The sequence below is a fragment of the Cervus canadensis genome, chromosome 31 (assembly GCF_019320065.1).
Source record: "Cervus canadensis isolate Bull #8, Minnesota chromosome 31, ASM1932006v1, whole genome shotgun sequence".
In the NCBI taxonomy this organism is placed as follows: domain Eukaryota; kingdom Metazoa; phylum Chordata; class Mammalia; order Artiodactyla; family Cervidae; genus Cervus; species Cervus canadensis.
In genome coordinates, this window is record NC_057416.1 from 34,635,644 (window position 1) to 34,655,503 (window position 19,860).

At 44.2% G+C, this 19,860-nt stretch overlaps 1 protein-coding gene across 2 annotated transcripts in view; it reads right to left on the reverse strand.

The window, feature by feature from the left end:
• Positions 1 to 2,173: 2,173 nt before the first annotated feature.
• The window catches only part of KAT6A (lysine acetyltransferase 6A), a 103,436-nt gene continuing 85,749 nt past the window's right edge, over positions 2,174 to 19,860 (reverse strand). For both annotated transcript variants that reach the window (XM_043454008.1, XM_043454007.1), the window contains exons 11-17: positions 18,423 to 18,584; positions 17,299 to 17,392; positions 15,243 to 15,474; positions 14,296 to 14,536; positions 12,558 to 13,190; positions 9,621 to 9,933; positions 2,174 to 7,616 (exon numbers count right to left, since the gene is read on the reverse strand). In XM_043454008.1, coding sequence (XP_043309943.1) covers positions 4,969 to 7,616; positions 9,621 to 9,933; positions 12,558 to 13,190; positions 14,296 to 14,536; positions 15,243 to 15,474; positions 17,299 to 17,392; positions 18,423 to 18,584 — 4,323 coding nt within the window. In that variant the 3' untranslated portion in view covers positions 2,174 to 4,968. The remainder of the gene's footprint in view (positions 7,617 to 9,620; positions 9,934 to 12,557; positions 13,191 to 14,295; positions 14,537 to 15,242; positions 15,475 to 17,298; positions 17,393 to 18,422; positions 18,585 to 19,860) is intronic.

Consider the following 19,860-nt stretch of genomic DNA (forward strand, 5'->3'; position numbering starts at 1 on the left):
GAGTCCCAGCTGTAGTTCTCTGGTATAGGCACAGCCAATGCGCTTATCTCAGTTCACCTGCTTGCCTTTGCTTGCTCTTTGTGCGTGTATAGACTAAAAGTGGTTAAAAATGAACATGTCACCCTAGAGAATGTTTAACTTTTTTTTTTATGTCACTTAAATGAGGCTTTCAGAAATGTCTGTTAGTATAGAGTTAAATGTTAGAACATTTTCTTCTTGCTAACAAGAATGTATCTTTCATTCTCAAAAAGTTTATTCAGAACAGTTGCAGGAAAACAATTCCCTATGTCTTTCTCCTGTTTTAAGAGTTCAGAAAGCCAAAGCCCACCATACTCCATGGCTTCCCTTATTTCAGGCAAAAATTACACCTGCCGCCTTTCTGAGGTTTCTATGTAATATGCATACCAGTCTTTAGGCTCCTTATTGATGTAGCAAGGCATTGCAGTTTAGCCCAATTTGTAGCTGTCAGTCTACAAAGCAAATCCATGGATCTGGGCTGAGTTAGGTAATCACACCGACTCATATAACAAACCCAACCTGCCCCTTAACAGAAATTTATTAACAGATGAGCCGGGTTTGGTTTGGGGGAATTTTGGCTTTTAATTGGATGACCACACTCAATAATTACAGACATTTGACAATATAAACGTCATTGTGCAGGGTCTTGAGCTCACATACAGAATGTGTTGCTTGAATTTTGATTACGTGAAGAGTATGGAGCTCCTCCCCACCGCCACCGCCTGTGTTTACCCTGCAGGGCGAACGACAGGGCCAACAACAATCAGTTTTTTCGCTTTTCACCATGCTTTCCCATTGTCATCTTTATGAAAAACCGAGAGGACGACAAAAGACACCACGTCCTGCAGGGTGACCCAGGGACACCCTGCAACAGTCATTCTCACCGGAGGAGCTGGAGCTGTCCCCCCGGCCCCCGACGTTCCGTCAGGACACGTGGCTGTCCCCGCACGACAGAGGGGCCGGTCCACCTGGGATGCTCAGGGAGACTGCGTGGGACGAGGGTTCCTGGAACCCGAGGAAGGGAAGGCGCGGCAGCAGATTCTCTGGGGACGGACCAAGGCGCTCGGCCACACAGTCGTCGAGGCTGTGGTCCCTTTTCTCCCTCACCCACCTGCTGAGAGTGAAAAGGCCAGATGGCCAAGAAGAGAGAGAGGCCCTCCTCACCTGATCACTTGGGAGCTGGCTACACAGGGAACTACTCCAGTTTTACACGTGATAGGCAGTGGGGGTCGCTCACACTTAAAAGAAGCCTATTTGGTCACTTATCTTCTTGGTAAAAACATCAGAATTGTTGCATGCTGCAATCACTTTAAGCAGGGAGTCTGCAGTAGCAAAGGCAGTATATGTTTTTGAGACAATTCACTACTAACTGCGAAGTGCAGTGACAACCTCGGCTCCAAGTTGTGACTACTGAAGCAAGCAAATCAGGGGGAGAAAGAAAAACACATTTATTTTTCTGGAGATGACACAGCCTAAAACTCCCATGGCACAAAGTGTAGAACAAATGTCTCCTATGAACACGATTAACGTCCACTTCCTAAACTCCTAACTCAGCGGCAAAGGGCATCAGATCAAGTGAGGAGGGCATGAAACCTCAATCTGTCTCACCTCCCTACCCCAAACAGCTGTCAGTCTCCCAAAGCCAAACCTGATTCTGGAATCTGCCTTATACCCAAAATTCTTAGATGAGAAGCGAGAACAATAACTCAGAAAATATCAAAAAAATGATTGATGTTTATGACCCGGATTTCTGGCAAACCTTCCTAGATTACACAATCAGGTCAACTAAGATGAGAAAAAACACCACTTTGTTCCAAGTCCGGGAGCTACTTGTTTCTGAGTTTGTATGTCTTTTTTTTTTGGTTGGATGAATTACAATCCCTTTAAAAGTTTTTCAAATGGGTCCCCCCCCCCCAAAAAAAAACCCACCAAAGTGAGGTTATGATTCCATTTTCTTTGGAAAAGGGAAAACTGTATTCTTGGAACTGAAACACATTATTTGAATCAAAACTGAAATTTCAAAGCAAAGGTCATACACTTATACTTGCTAGCTGAAGAGGCGTGTGAAAAGGCTAATAATCCTGAGTGTGTGTGTAGAAAAAGAATTGGAGAATTGGAAGCACTTGGGAGAAAAATTCCACATGCAAGACAGACATCCAAAATGGCTCAACATAATTTATTTTTTTTTTTTAATGTTAAAATGTACAGAGTTCTTTTGAAAGTACTTGCTAGAAAGGGGAAAAAAAAAGTGATATTACATACAGGAGAGGAAGGAGGCCGGCTGGCCCAGGAGCGCGTGACATGGAGAAGTACGAAGGCATCTAGGCACCCCTTCCCCGTAGCTTACAAGTCACCATGAACAAAGTACAAAGAGGTTACAAAACAGGAAAAGCAAATATAAACAGACAGGAATAGACTTAGCTTCATTTGTACATGCGGCTTTTAGAGGCATCTGGAGCTCTATTCACACACTCTAGAGATCTCTTTAAAGAGAATTTTTATCTTTCTTAAAATAGTTTTTAATATTCTACAACAAAGATAAAAAATTTTAAAGATGGAATGAAATGAAAAAGCTCTTATTTTAAAAGGCATCAAAGTCACTAACAGTGAGTTTTTTAAATTTCTTTTTTTAGAAGATTACCCAAGTTATCTTGCTAAAAATACATTTTTTTTTAAACAGAAGTGAAAAAATGACAGGTACCAATATTACTGTGTTGGATAATTTCTTTTATAATATAGAAAAGAACATTTTCTCTACAATAGTTCTAAAGTCACAAAAAGGCTTGTGGAAAAAGGGAGCTGCCCGATTGAAAATTGGTTTTTTTTGTTTTTTTTTTTAAAAAGAAACAAAACCAAACACAACCGCAAACCAACAGAAACTGAATTCACGGCCCTCGTTTCAACAGCTTCTCCTTCTGCCCTGACCCACCCTCCTCCCAAGACACCTCCCTCCCCACCCACCCCGTCCCCGCCCCAACCAGGAAGCAATGAAAGCGCTGAAGAGTCGGCAGAGGCCAGCACAAGGGCGCGTTCTACAGAGAGGACTGGGGGCCGGACCGGTATATACAGAGACTGGGTCCTACTCAGCCTTGCACATGCTCAGAATGCTCAGACAGCGGTGAAGAGGTGGAATTCTGCCTTGACCTACCTAACACGTTTAATTGAGAAAGTCAATTAAAGTGTATATATGTATATATATTAAAAAAAACCCAACAAACCTGTGCATTTGAAAAAATTTAATGCCTAATTTGTTACTTCAAAAATTTATCTATATAAAATGTACAAATAAAGGAGAGAATTTAATGCTTACAGGTATTTCTTTAAGCAGTTCTTCCCCCTTTTGGATATTTGACTGCACATACCAAGTGGTATAATAGTGTCCATCTTCTAATGATGGAACATATATATGTATATATATATACACATATATATACTTTTATATATATATATGTATTTTTTTTTTTTTACCTATCCCTGGAGCAAGTGACAAGAAGAGAATGGGCAAACTGGCTGCACAAGAGAAAAGAGAATGAAGTTGGGAGTAACATAGGAGCCTGCTAAAACCCTGCTGTCCAGATCTGCCCGACTATGCTGGTGGTGGGTCGATCTCTCTTCTTTTCAGCCTCTCCCGGGCGAGGGGCCGCGCATCCCGATTCACAGGGGAGGGGACTCAGGATCTCAAAAGACGAAGGAAAACTATAGAGGTATGTTATCACATGTTATCACTGTAGTAGCTGTAAGACTCACACCACAGTCTCCCTCACAACATGCTATCTGCGTCATCTCTCCCAACACGAAGTAAACAGTGTCAAAGGTTAGTTAGGTATTTCTCAAGTCACTGACGGTGTAGTCACCCGCCAACCCTTCAGATGAGGATGTCAGAGGCTCATCGCCAAATCACCGGGGTCTGCTGTTCACTTTCATCAGAGTCAGGAAGGCTCGAGAATCGAGACCCTTAAGAGTCTCAAGGTATGTACTAAAATCAAGAGGCTGCGTGGAATTATGTGCGTATGGCTGATTCACCAGGTGGTTAAAAAAAACAAGAGGTTACGTTCCTCTTTTGATTGTTAACTGACCATCTATTCCTCCAAGGCTGTATCAGGATTGCAAACAGCTTTCCTCTGAGATTCTGCTGTTAATTGAGACTTACAGTATTTTTGTGTCTCTGAGTGCTGAGTGGGAGTAGTTTTTAAAAAATTATATTACACTTGATCTAAGAAAAACAAACATTTCAATGAAGTCCATCTATAAAGAAACATTCTTGGGGAAAGGTTTCGAGAGGTGTGTGTGTGCGCGTGTGTGTATGTGTAGGGAGTGGAGGGGATTTTAGGAGGAGAAGCATTTTCCTGCCTCGCTTTATTAATAATAATAATAATAATATTAACAATAATAATAAGTTTAAGGAGCTTGGGTTGTTCTCCATGTCCCCGTCCGAGTCTCCCATAAGTGCCTCCTGCTGGAATGAAGTAGGGAATGAAAGGCTGGGTGTGGAGGAAAAGGGTCTGGCTAACCCTGGAGATGTATATGTAACATTTAAAAATGACGACACTGGGAGCTGCAAACACTTGAGGGGAAACATACAATTTAAAATAAAATACAGATAATTCACTTTTACACAAATTCTGTCCATGTGGCGTGTAAAGAAAGTAAGGCTCTTTTTAATTATGAAAAGATTTCTGTGCATGTTTCCCCTATCCCCAAATCCGTTTTTAGATGAGTTCTATTGTAAAATGTTCAAGATTGTGAAGAAAACCAAAACCCAGAACAAAAGGAACCCCCCAAAAAAGAGAAGACCAGGTTTTCTAAAAAATAAAATAAACCAAAGAAAAATTCCTCTAAATCTACAGCAATATTTTAACTGGAAAAAAGGTCCATTTTTCTCTGGTTTGTCAGTATAAAAGGTTCCTTTATTTATATATATTTAGGTTCTGAACTGCAAGTCCGTCTTGCTCATCTTCTCATGTAAGGTCCGTTGAGCGACTGCTTGGGCACGCCCGCCGCGTTCATGTAGCTGTGATGGGAGGGTCCCGTGTACATCACGTTTCCGTGCGGGCTCGGCTGCATAGGCTGCTGGGGGTAGGCCTGGCCCCCCATCACCCCCATCTGCATCTGCATAGGATACTGTGCTGTCTGGTTCATGTAGGCCGGGTTACTATGGTAACTACTGTTCATCATGGGCTGGGTCATTCGATAGCTGTTCATGGCGTTCAGGGTGTTCATATTCATGGAGTTGACATTATAGGCAGGGGTGGGCATCAAGTTCACCCCCATGTTCATGCCACGCTGCACAGCCAAGGCACGCGGGCCGGCCTGCATGGCGACCGCGGGCGGACTGCGGCCGTACAGCTGCTGCTGGTGAGCCGCCGCGGAGGGCAGGGGCGCCGACTTGGAGCGGATGGAGATGTGCCCCTTGACGGGCATCTGCCCTTGCAGCCTCTGAGTGTGGGGAATGCCAATGTTGGTGGCAGACATGTTGCACTGCAGCAGAGGGGACGTGAGGTTCATGGTGGTGGAGGCCAAGTTCGGGGGCGGCGTCATGGTGGCTTGTGCTTGAGCGGTCCCCGCTAAGGGATGCGATGGAGCCAGCTGAGCCAGTCCCGTGTTGGACAGAGAAACACTGGTTGCATAGGAAGTCACAGCAGGAGAATGGCTATAAGGCATGGCATGGGGGTCCATAATGGTGTTGGTCAGCTGCTGCAACTTGGCCAGACTGAAGGTGGCCGACGGCTGGGAGTAGCTGCCGGCCCCGAAGTCCCCGGGGATGCGCTCGTAGATGCTGATGTTCCCCGCGCTGCCGGCCTCGGGGATCTCCATAATCATGGGCGCCGGCGTGAAGCTGTTGTTCATGCTGCACTGCGACAGAGGGGGCTGCTGCTGGGGCGGGGGCGGGGGCTGCGGCTGCTGGGGCGGCGGCGGGGGTGGGGGCGGGGGCTGGGCCGGTGGCGGCGGCGGGGCTGGCGGCTGAGGCTGTGGCGGCGGAGGCTGTTGCGACGGCTGGGGCGGCGGAGGCTGCTGCGTGCTGGGAGGCCTCTCGACGGCGCAGCTCTGCGGGGACTTGATTCCGCAGTTGGCGGCGGGCGGGACGCTGCTTTGCGGCATCAGGCTGCAGCCGCCGCCCATGCCGGCCATCTGCTGGGTGACCACGCAGCTGTTCTGGGTGAGGCTGCTGGAGGACGACAGGCCGTAGGAGCAGCTGCTCTGGGAAGAGCTGTTCCCACAGATGCTGCCGCCCATGGTGGAGTCGTAGCTGCTGGGGTTCTCGTAGTTCTCCGTGGTGCTCTCGATGCTGCCCAGGTCGCTGAAGCCGCTGTCCACCACCTGCTGGGAGTGGTCGGATACGGAAGGCACGTCCATCATGGGGCTGGTCTCCATGTTCTGCATAGACGGGGCGGACAGGGATCCTTGCTCCGGGCTGATCTGGGTGTAGCCCCCTTCGAGGGCGGGCACGCTGGGGCTGCTGACGGAGCGCACCGACTGGCTGGGGTGGGACTGGACGGAGGACAGCGGGCTGTTGTGCTCCGAGGCGTGGCAGTCCTCCACCAGGGCCAGCGGCGGGTCCTCGTCGGCCTGCGTGTAGCTCTGCAGCGTCTGGCAGGCAGCCAGCGTCTCCTCGCAGTCCTGGTAGGCGCCCTCGTGCTCGCCGCGCTCCTCCTGCGTCAGGGATTGCACGGCCTGCACCGTCTCCAGGTCCAGCTCGCTGTGTGGGATCTCCTCCTCCTCCTTCAGCTCCAGCAGCTCTTCCTTCGAGCGCGAGTCCTCCTCGTGGTCGTCCTCAGAGCCCGGCATGTGCTCCGACACCACAGACGCGTCGTGGGAAGTCTGCTCCTCCTCGGAATCCGGCTCCGTCTCCTCCTTGTCTTTCGGGTTCTCCCCGCTGCCCTGCACATTAGGATCTAAAAAAGCCTCCCGGCCGCCAGGCTCCTCCTTGACGCCCTCCCGCGCCGGCGGCTCCCCCGGCTCCTCCTCCTTCTTGGCGGGCTCCAGGTGGCCGTCGTCCTCGTCGTCCGCATCGTGGTCTTCGCTCTGGTTGGTCTCCGCGGCCGTGTCCTCCTCCTCCTCGGGCTCCTGCCTGGCCAGCTCCTGCGGCGCCTCCTCCGTCGGCCGCTGCTCTGCGGGGACGCGGGGCTTCTCCTCGTCCTCGCCGGCCTCGGGCTCCTTGGCTTCGGCCTCGGGGCTGCTGGCGTCGGCGGGAGAGGCCGCCCTGACGTCACTGCTGGTGGTGTCCTCCTCCTCCCCCTCCTCGACCTCCTCGGCTTCCAGGGGCAGCTCCTCGTCTTCCTTCCTTTCCTCCGTTAAAGGCAAGTCTTCTTTTGGTTCAACAGTTTCTTCGCTCTCTTCCATTTTGGATTTACGTCCCGCTTTAGGAAGGGAGACAATAGGCTCAACGACGGACTCTTGAGCAGACACTGGCACCATCTCGCGACTCAGCTTAAAGCCTGGCTTGCGCCCAGGTCTCTTCTTCCAGTGAACCGGTTTGCGGCTTTTGCCCTTGGGCCACCCCTTCTTCTTCTTCATGGGCGTGGATGTATCTGGCTCAAGTGGAGCGTCCTTCACATCACATTTTCTCAAGAGAGACACTGGCTTTAGGACTGGAGTGTCTGCACAGGAAGGATAAAAAATAAAATAAATTATAGGATCTTTTATTTCCTAGTGCCTTTTTCTGAGCCCACAGGTACAACAGAAATGATTTTATTATCACCCCAAACTCCTGACTATCTTCATTTTTAAGTTAAGAATCTAAAGAAAAAACCTATTTCATGATACCCTCTGAAGTCACACAGTGAACTGGCAGAACAAGAAAAAGAATTCTGGTCCACTCACTAGGTTCAAATGCATCATCAAAGCCAACTGCACATGTTTGGGAAGTTACCCTAAGACTCAATATCATCATTTAAAAAATGGAGATAGATTTATAAGGACACAAATACTAGTAGTTTTCACAGCTACTTGCGACAAGCTGTCTTTACCATGTAAGTTACATATCATCTCACTTATCCCACCCCACCCCCCACCCCCATTTATATTATGCTTTGGTTTTCTTAGTTTCTACAAAATCATTACTTCAGGTAATATCATGAGCCAACTACTCCAGGCCATGTTTGAGGAATCCTACAGGAACACTTCCCGGCCAGTGTTGTGTTTGTGTAAAAAGAGTTGCAAGGCATGTAGTCCTGGACAAATACTGACCTGAAGCAAAGGGTTTACTAGAAATAAATTTGATATTAGCATCACTTTCTCACCATCACTTTTTCTAAAAACTATAAAATATTCATAACATAAAATTTACCATTTTCACATTTTTAGGTGTACAGTTTGGTGGGACATTAAGTACATCCACATTTCCCATTAATTTTTAAAAAGAAGACGAGCAAGGTAGGAACAGGTATTTTTTTAGGGGGTGGGGGATAGAACTGGTGGGACTAAAAAGGTATAGTTACCAGTAGTAACCTGAAAATAAACAAAGGAAATGGCTACATTAGAGAAAATTCTATTCAGTAGGAACTTAGAGGATACTATTTTAATCTATGATGATATAAGACAGAATTCTGCAAAAGTGCCACATTCTTTACAAAATAAATTTTTAGTTTCCTAGTTACGTATCTCAAAACACAATAAAATTCTGCAAAATCATGCACCATAAAGCAAAAAACTTAGTCATCACTACATTAAAAGTATTGATTATACAAAGATGTGAGACTGAAGAAAATGCAAGTTGTCTACTAGATTTGAAATTGAGTGAATTTATTTTTAAAAGCCCAACTAGTCAGTACATAAAAGCTATAGGTTTATGCACCAAGTGTGAACGCAATTCCTTCAAATTCGCCCAGCAAAGCAAAGCAGGTTCAGTGTGACCCCAGCAAGGAGGCCACACAGCACAAGGCAGGAAATTTGGGCAACAATGTGAACTAGTTTGGGACCCAAGTCATATATGAGCCCCTTCTTTTCATCTTTAAAGAGGAAACAACAACCAGTCTAATCACTGGATTTTTAGCTATGCCATAACATTTAACTTATTTTGAGGTATTGTTACCCTTTAAATTAGAAATTTACTACTACTCGTTGAGTAAGACATATTACAGATATGATTCAGGAACAGATTTGAAGCAAGTCCAATTTACAGGAATCTGACCTTATTTGAGAGCCACTTCTAAGCACTTAGTCATTTAACTGTATTTACTGAGTGCCTATTTTAAGCACTCAGCATACACAATTAGCAGAACAGGCCAGGTCTGTAGACTGCACACTCCAGTAGAGGGTTATTAATTATCTTCTTCACACTAAGTTTCGTCTACCCATTAACCAAAGACACACATAATGGCCAAGAAAGGACTAGGCAAAAAGAACAATTTCCAAACAGCAAGATTACTTTCTGCAAAGGCAAAAACAGGTGCTATGGGGGAACTGGGAAAAAATACTCTGACAAAAGGACAGAGAACTAAGGCAGAAGCTGAGTATAAGCCCACTCGATACAGCTCTACAGAGGCTGCAAGTCGTCCTGCACTTGCTCAGCGAGTCATCTGCCCTTCACCCTCTTCGCTGGAGGCTTTGCAGCTACCACCGCTGTATCTTTCAAAACCAGGAAACTACAACAAGCAACGTACCATCAGCATCATCTGACTCTTCATCATCGTCTTCATCTTTAGACTTCCTCTTCGAATCAGACCGACACCTGAGAATGTCCTGGGAGGCCAAGCGATGGAAGTACCCTCGAGAGAAGAGTTCGCTCTCCTCCTCCTCTTCCTCCTCCTCATCAATCTCGAACGTTGGCTCTAATCGCGGCATCGGCCTCTCGGAGTCAGAGTCTTCAAAAGGCTCGTCTAAGACCTCCGTCGTCTCAGAAATGGTCTCTGTGACCACACTGCTGTTGTGGTGTTTGCGCTTTCGCACTCTCCTCCTTCGGTGAAGAATTGGTTTCTATTTAAAAGAGAGAGAAGCATTTTATTTACGGTAATGAACACCATCATTTCCATTAATAACATGATTAAGAGTTTTTAAACCTGACAGAATTAGTACGTATCAAATGAGTATGCTGTTTGCCAAAACACATTTTGAACATTATTTCAAAATACCATAGTTAAGATACTATATATACATAAAGTGTCATAGATATAAAAAGGATCACTGAATACAACTTTATAAAAGAACAGAGTAAAAAGTAGATGCCTAAAGAGTCATTCCCCTAACAGTCCAGTTACATTTAGTACCCTAGGAAGCAGCCTATTTCAATACTGAAATGACATAGAGGCTAGTATCTTCTCTTTTCCTCAAAAGAGAAAAAAAGAAATAAAACACTGTACATCTCACAGCTCCACTGTGCATGTCAGCAGAAGCACCAGGAAGGCCGTATACCGTTGTCATGCGCTATCCACAGAGGTACAGTGGAGCATGGGGATATGGAGTCGGTATAGATCTCCTTGGTGTTAGCGCGCATTACAGAAATAAATCTGGTGTTGGGACGTGGCACATTAGAAATACTTCTGGACTACGGTTGATGTAACATCTCAAATCACATAATAGATATCACAAAATGATATCATATACTACCAAAGCTGATCTAATTCAATCCCCTCATTCTACAGAGGCCAGAAAGGTTTATAGGACTTGCTTTAAGGTCACATCCAGTCAGTAAAGAAATGGCTATAAAATCATTTGCGATTCCTAGTCAAGTGAATTTCTTCAAAACTTTACATGTATCCTGTACATGTACTCACTGCCTGTTATAATATTCTCTTTTTACACAGGGAAAGAGCATAATTTTATTTCATAAAAAGGCAACATAAGCCTAGGATGGCAAAGATATATTCTTCACAGTCACATAATGAACAGCAGATTAATCAATTTTTCTCCACTTTAAACTTACTAGTCTTTCTAGCTGAGAACACAGCTTTTCAAATGAGGTTAAACATGGCCCTGCTCTGAGGAGAAATGGCTGATCCGAGGACTGGGGCATGAAAGTAAGTATCTATGAGGCCACATGGATATGACAAGAAACAGGAGAAAATAGGTAACTCTCCCAAACAGAATTCCAAGTAATTAACACAGATACTCTGCTCTTAGGGAGCAGAGTATAACGTCCTGCATCTTAGGTATGGGCTGCAGGCAGTGACCTCCCTCCAAAGAGCACAGTATAGAAAGGGGCCTGAAAAAGGCAGTAGCTCGCGAGTGAAGCCTGACAAGCCTGAGGCGCGGAGGTCAGGCGACGGGCTGACGCGAACGTCAACAGGGAGCAGTCACACTGACAGCAAACGCCCTTGTATCTGGTCCTGGCGTGCCTGACGGCAGACACCCTTCTATGAAGTGATGAGAATGGCACTTTACCTCTGTGGCCTTCTTCCCAAAACATGTCACCCTGTTTTCATACCACGAGGGGCATTCTACAGAATATCTAGCAAGTACTCCTCAAAACTGACAAGCTCATCAAAAACAAGGAGTCCGAGAAACTGTCACCAACAACCAGGGAGCCTAAAAAGACATGACAACTAAAGGCAGTGTGTGTGGTGTGCTGGGCGGTATCCTGGGGAGCCGGGGGGAAATCTGAACAAAGTGTGGGCTCCAGTTAATGATGTATTTGTGCTGGTTCACTATTTGTGACCAATGTGCAGCATCAAGGGAAAAGGTCAGTAATAGCAGTGACGGGGTATGGGGAATATAGGAACTCTTCATACTTTCTTCGCGATAAATCTGTAAATCTAAAACTGTTCCTAAAATGGAAAGCTTTTTTTTTTTTTATAAATAGCCCTATCTTTTTTTTTTCCCCAAGGCTCTGCTAAGGGGAAGAATGATTTTATTGCTCTGGGTGAAAGCTGCCACCTCTCTAGTCCAGGGTGGTTTATCCAGAGAGCTGACGCACTTCGGCCTGGCTGGTATGTTTAAAGTTCATGCCACAGTTTGGGAGATCTCTGGTATATGGTTTAAAAGATCCGTGACTACCACCTCATAGCATTCAGCAATAATCTGGTTATTCAAACTTTGCAAGATGATGAAATATAGTTTAGAAAATACTTTGAAAACAAAGTTAAGTGAAACCACAGAGGGCTGAAGAGGAGAGAGACCCAGGCAGGACACAGCGCCGTCAGGGCGAGGGGACAGGCCTCACTCCGAGCATCCGGGCACTGTCATGCCCACAGTCCATGCAACCACGGGGTGTGCGGCCTCTTTTTCTAATAGAAACATTTCTAATCCGGGCTTTTGGCCTTGTGATTGCGGGATCTCAGCTCCCCGACCAGGGTTTGAACCCACGGTCCCCACAGTGGAAGCGAAAGTCCTAACCACTGAACACCAGGGAAGTCCCCCGGGGATTTTCTAAATCCCTAAGAAGTCATAATTTGAAATTAAACTAGCAAGCTGGAAACAGCCTATCAGCCCTTAAGTGTGACTCCCAGGTGAACACTCATGAAGCAGAGGAGCCAAGTGCACATCACACGTGCTCACTGGGAAGCTCACAGGCTAGGAGACACTGGGCATGCAGCGCAAAGGCTAACACACTGGACTCCCGCCCGAGCTCTCAGAGCCCCGGGGCGGGGCGGGGCGGGGCCCACCTTCCGCTTCAGCGTGGGCTTGGTGAGCACCGGGGGCGAGCTGGACCGGGGGCTCTCGGGCTCCCCGTCCTCCTCGCTGCTCTCGCTGCAGCCCCGCAGCGCGGGGCGGTCCCCGTCAGCGTAGCGGCCTTCGCAGTAGCGACCCTCGCTGTAGCGACGGGGCAGCCGGTCGTGGGCGTCAGGCAGCCCGCACTTCAGGGGCTCAGGGCTCTTCTTCGGCGGGCCTCGCCAGAGCTCAAGCCCCTCGCTGGGTCTCCTCTTGGGCCCGTCCGGCTTCCCGTCCTGGCTCGGCTGCTCCTGGGAGGCCGCCGACGGCTCCTCGCTCTCTAAGTACTGCTCTTGGGAAGGTTCTGACTTTTCCTCGCAGTCTCCGTACTGCTCCTGGGGGGCTGACGTCTCCTCCAAGAGCAGTTTCGGGTCCTTATCACCAAAGCGTTCCTGGGCTTTTCTGTTCTTCCTCGCCCAGCGGCCTCGCCGAGGCGGCTGACTGTTGGCAGGAAGGCTGTCCCGGGGAAGGGCCTGTTTGCTCAAACGAGTGGTACTGGCTGGTGTTGCAACTTCTGGTTTCTTTTCACTTTCTACTGAAGTGTAAGAATCCTGTTCTTTGTTCTCGCGAGATGCAGACTTCCCCACCTGATTTTAGAAAATAAAACCATGCTGGTTAATTTTCAGTCTTATATTTGGTTACATCTCCTATTCTGGCCTTTTAAATGCTGAGGTAAGAAAACAGATAACACTCAAAGATAACATTATTTAATACTTAACATAAATATCTCTTGTGTGTTAGGCACTGTTTTAAAAGCTATATGGGTAAAATCCACGCCAATTATGTGAAATATTATTATTATATCCCATTTTACAAATGAGGTAACTGAGGCACAGAACATGTAAGTAATCTGCCCCAGGCCATGCAATAGCAAATGAAGACTGGGATGTAAACCCAGGCAGTCTGATCCAAGAGCCAGTACTCTTAACCACTATGCAAACAGTAAACAAAGTGACTGTTATTTTTCTTATAATCTAGTAAATGTTAAATGAGACAGTTCACGAAATTTCTCAGAAATTTAGAAACAGAGAGAAGACAAACTCTGGGGTGTGGGCAAGAGAAAGAGGATGCTCAAAAAATCAAAGAAAATTTCTGGAATGATTTTGACTTATTTTATTCTGAATACTTAATTTTATTTGGAAAATTACACTAAACAGGGGGCATTGAAACTATTTATGTCTATCAAAACAGAAAACAGAGTTTTAAAGGATGAAAGCACTGCTTTAAAAAAAAAAGAACAGAGAAAAGTAAGCATCACATGAAGAAAAATGTTGAAAATGATGTAGTACCTTCATTAACCTTTTAATGGCTAAAGACACTGAACTGTTTAGTGCTCTATTAGAAAATATGCACTGTTTACATTATTTCCTTAATGTTTTAAGGAAAATGAGTCTTCATTTTAAACAATGGTCAGATTTAAATTTAATTCAGATTCCTCAATTTCTATACAGCTTCAAACTTAGCTGCTTATAGGCACTCTGATAAATACTCATAACACAATATAACAAATTTGAAGGTTTCCTAATGATATAAGGCTTAAAAATATACAAATAAGTAAACAAAACCCAGTCTTCCTGAAATTTCTATCACTGAAATAAACTTGAAAATTCTAATGTGAGTTTACAGTACTGGTTTCAGAAAACCAACACATGCTCTTCTGTTATCAACACCGGGGACTGCCCGTGCCCTTACACTTGGCTCCAATTCTCCTTCCTGGCTCTGACGCTCTTCCCGCTCTCTTTCCTCCTCTTCCTCCTCCTCCTCCTCCTCCTCCTCTTCCTCCTCCTCCTCCTCCTCCTCTGAGACAACAGAATTGGAGACTATGACAGGAGTCCAGCGCAAACACTCCGGATCTACATCTACAGGCCGCAGATTCAGCTGAAGCTTTGCCATGTGATCCTGGATAAGCTTTTCCCGGCGGATAATCACAAATCTGAAACCAGAGAAAAGTTTATAGCAATCAACGATGCAGCAGGAGTACCAACAATGAATATGGAGCTACACTCCCAGAAAGCCCTGGAAATGAGAGCAGATAAATGCTTCACAAAAAGCCTGCCTGGAAAGACACCACCGAGATGGCTCAGAAACATGAAGCTGGATAAAGACTTCACATCCAACTAGAGCGATGGAAGCAGCTGTTTCAGTCACTTCCTACCTCACACTTCCCACCTCTGAAACTTCTGCTATTCTCTTGCATTCTGTCTTTTGTTCTCCATCGTTCTGGCCCAGATGCCTCCTTTCTTTGTGACCTTTTCTGCATCACACTAGACAGGTAAGCTGTCTTTCCTCTGACCTGTAGCTCATTCTGTGCCATCTGTATGGAAATTAATCAAATTTCCATACCATATTTGTGTATTTTAGTTGATACTATTTCTGCAGCTGTTACTTGTATTGTGAAGGTGTTTCCAATAAATAACAGATTCAGTAGCTTAGGTCCGAAAGTTAGACAGAAGACTAGAAAAAAAGTTTTTTAAAAAATGGTCAACAGTATAAAATATATAAAGGAAAATGATGTCTCAGGATCACCAGGTACACCACTTCCGTCAGTTCATGCACTTTAACCGATAATTTGGCTGCCCGATCCCAGCACCTCTACCTAATCACCTTTCACAGGTCATACAAAGGGGTGTAATACTCACTGGTCACTCCGGAAGTCCAGCATTCGAAGGTGGTGGAGTGTGGAAGTAATGTCTTGAGGGCAGATTCCAGTCAACTTACTCAACTTCTTAATGCTGATTTGCTTGTCATTTTGGTGATAAAGGCACTCCAATATTACACTTTTCCAGTAAGCCATGTAGGAAAGGCGACCTAGATCGGATAACGGTTTCTCTGGAGACCCTGCTTGGCCTTCACGCTTTGATAACAAATAACCTAAAGAAACCCCCAAATCACAAATATGTCAGAGAGCCTAAAAGATGGCAGTTTACAAAAATAAAAGCCCTTCTTCCATATAATCAATCCAAGTATTATAGGCTATAATTTCAGAAGCTAATTCCTTCAAGAACAAAATTACAAAATTACTTGAAAACAAATTTGCAAGAAGATTACACAATTTATATACTCTGGACATTGAGTTAGTATTACTTTGTTTATAGTTAATATAAATCACATTGTTAGAATATTCAAACTGTTAAAAATCAGAACTTCATATTAATAGGCTGCACAGATAAGATCGAAGCAAGAACGCTTTTTGCCTCAATGTATGATGGGGGAAACCATCCTTGCATGTTTTATTTGGGCCACTAGATGGCAACAGAACTACTTGTTTGCACACTGGAAGACTGCCTTCAAGTTTTTACATAATCCTACTAAGACTGAGGTTCTATGAGGGACCTATACGACAATTTCTGTATTTCATCACCCTAATTTCATCACCCTAATTCTTGAAAAGCAAGAATGTCAGCATGCCAGCATTACTGTGTGTGGTGGTATTATTCTGTCTTACTGTCTAATGCATGGAGCAGGAAAAGAAAGGAATAAACTCTAAGGGAAAGTATCAAAAATGGAGATGGCAGAAAAAGGTAGCATTTTGTCATCAAAGAAAATATCCATCTAAGAATGGTAAAGTGGGAAAATATATTACATTAGGAAAAGTTTTAAAATAAAAACAAACATTATAATCATATAGACTATTGTTTGTATAGCTCAAAAAAAAAAAAGACCTAACTCTTCTATTTAATGGCGTAACACATCCAATCATGAGTTCTATTTCAAAACAATATATTGATACTAAAGGAAACAGTGTGTGTTTTATCCTCTACTACTAGTTGGAAGAAAAACACAGGAAAATGTAAAAAATAACCACATATGGTGGTTATACTGTGTCACATATTGGCACATATTTCCAATTAAATATGGTTAGGGACACAGTCTAAGGCTAAGTAGAATAAGGTTCACTGGTCCATGTGAGAGAATCAACACTAGAAATGTAATCATCTGATATTTAGAAGAACTGCCTATCAGAATCCTTTTCCATTACTTCTGAAAGTATTCCTTTAAACATCACTATTTTGAGCAAATATCTGAGGGAAAATACTCCCTCCAATACCACTATCTCATAATCAACAGAAGGCATGTGTGCTCAGTCATGTCCAACTCTTTGCGATCGCATGGACTGCAGCCAGCCAGACTCCTCTGTCCATAGAATTTTCTACGCAAGAATACTGGAGTGGGTTGCCATTTCCTTCTCCAGGAATTAATAGAAAATTTACCTCCAATACACATTTACTTTCAAAGCAAGATTATCAATGTATAAAACAAAATGCAAGTTCCACAATGACCTTTTTAGAACAGTTAGCTTTCAATTTTTAACTCAAATTACATTATTTACCCTATCATTTACTTCTATCGTTTTTAAAGGTGCATCGATATTTTAGTTACAGTAGAGCCTGTAACTAAAACGCAATGTACACATTTCTCAGATAACTGGGTAAGAAAAATAGGGCAGGTGCTGCACTTCTTCATTAGTGCTAATTTAAGTAGTTCTGCAAAGCTTTGTAATATTGTTGTGAGACAGAATTATTGCATTAAATAAAACTAAGTTCCACTGTAAATTAATAGCTGCAAATTAAAACTATTTGCTATAAATCACATAGAAACTCGTATCTAATATTAGCAATTTAAAAATACTTCATGTCCAACCAAAAGAAAGTCCACAGAAGATACAATGAGCAGTTACGTTACTATAATCCTTACTGAAATCGATGAGAAACCTCCCATAGCCCTTGCGTTGGTACTGGGGAAGAATCATTATACAGGAAACGTTGTATTTCTGTTGACAGTGCTTCTCCTGGTAAAGAAAACAAAAGCCTAGTTTTAAAACAACAGACTGGTAAGACTAACCACTAGTGTTAATTTTTAAGAAACAAAGATTAACAATCAAAACCACAGCCCTGGTCCTTTGGGATTAGCAATGCACATCAACAAGAAAGTACCCCTCTGAGAGGGAGAGGACAGTGTTAAGTCCCTGGCATTCCCCACAAAGCAACCATCCCCTAGAGAAAAACATAAACTGAAGTGATGCCACCCAACACCATCTGCAACTCAAAAACAGCATGTCAACGCCTGAGATGAGCAGAGGAATCCGAGTCCTGACTGATCTGCAAAGCCACAAACACTGCCGTCAATGTGGCCCCTAGAAGTGGGACGGTTCATCACCGACTCCCAAGTTCCTTTTACTGTAGCCCTGCTTTGCTGCTACATACGGTGGGTATAAATACACCTTTATAAACAAAGCAATATATTTCCAATTATATTCAACTATTGAAACAGCCTACTAACAACTAGGGCTTTTCACTTAACTATTTTTATACAGTTAGATTTTATCACGGGCTTTCTTAAGTAAAACTGCATCTTTTATGTTGTCTGACAACAAAAGAAACTTTTTTTTTCTCTTCAAGAGAATGGAAACTTGAAGGAGAGAATGTATCCTTTAATAAAAATGGCTTCTTAAAAATTCTTCCTTCTATGCTTAACATTCAAATTGGGAAGAGAAGATTTAAACAGAGAAAGAACTCAGACAGGTAATGACTCTGTTTATGTCACAAGTTCCACCTATCATCACCACGGGAGCAGAAGCCACGGCAAAGCTTTCCCTCTGGGGTGTGAGCAGCAGCTCCACGTTCCCAGCAGAGAACAGTCTGCTGGGCGTTACTAGGCACCTGCTGGCACCTGGCAAGGGTCTCAGGGGTCCTCCCGTTTCCCTCTCCAGAAAGCTACATGGCCCCCAGCAGGGGCTGCGTCCTGTAAGCCTCCTAATGACAACGAGACTGTTTCACATTGCCACATGCACTCAAGACAGATTTCAGCTGTATACTTACTTTAGAAAAGTAGCCAACAAGGTGGCAGCCCTTGACATCATTCTGGGTTAGAACATAAAAAAGAAATGGCTCCACGTCATAATAGAGTGTTTTGTGGTCAAGAAACAACTTTGCCAAGAGACACAGGTTCTGACAATAAATGGTACTCACATTCCCATCAACCTAGAGGAAAAAACAGACAAAACAGTCAGCGTGGTGTCTCTTTAATTCTAGAATAACACACGTCAGCAAAGAGCGCCTGTGAGTACCCACAGTGCAGCCCAGGAAAAGCTGGCAACTCTCAGAACACAATGGATCTGGAAGCTGTCTCTTGAAATGGCAGAGTACAGTGTCTGCTACTTTAAGACAACTAAATACACAAAACACTGCACTTCAACAAAGCACAAAAAAAGGCTAGACAAGGAGGTGATGGCCATTTTCAAAATAGCATTTTGCTTTTATAAAAAGACTGACTACAGGAATCCTTCAGATGGCAAGCTGATCTGATGTATTTTTAAAAGTATGTAATTCAACAAAAGATCTAAATGTAACCTCTTCTAAAATACATCTGTTAAGCAAAACAAAGTAAAACAATAGTTTAACTTGTGCCAGCAGCCAGAAGCAATGTAATCTGACTGCCAAAATGAGGTTCCCCCCTAAATAAAGCTCCTTGAGGGATTATTATCTATTGTCAAAAGCAAGGAGCAGGTTCCCTTGGCGGCAACCTGGCAAGTGAGGTATTTCGTGGACTCTGGTTGGCCAGGAGCAGGAGAAGGAAGCTCTATGCTCCCAACACCCCTGCAGGGTGTGCTCTTTCATGAACACGCCAATGACTGCTTGCATCAGACCCAGAGACACTGACATCTTAAGGCTGCAGCTTCTGGAAACTCCATGGCGGTCCAGTGCTTAGGACTGTGTACTTTCACTGCTAAGGGTCTGGGGTTCAACCCCTGGTTGGGGAACTAAGATCCCAGAAGCCACAATGTGTGGGCAAAAAAAAAAAAAGACTGCAACTTCTTTAGCAATTTAAGCAATTTACTGTACAAAACACCTTTTCCCTCCCTGAAAGGTCAAGAGCTCCTCTATTCCTCACCTAAAATAAAAGCTCTGGGAAGATTAAGAAAGTGAGAGATGGAGCAGATCCTGACAACCTGAAAGTCTATCATCATCGGAATTAACAGAACTGAGCACATGCAGGTACTCAATTAATAGTTGGGCAATCAAACCACAGAACCAAGATCAAGAAATTAAAAACCACTATTAACAACACAGAATCACAGATGAAGCGTAAGTCAAACAGTCATGATGAAGTCAGGAAATATTATTAGGATTTACTACAGCTATTACATATATACCTTTACACAATATTCCTTTAAATAGAGCAGTAGAAATCTTTTAAGTGCCATGTTTCATAGAGTCTAAGACATAATCTTATCATATCTATACAAAAGTAAAATCT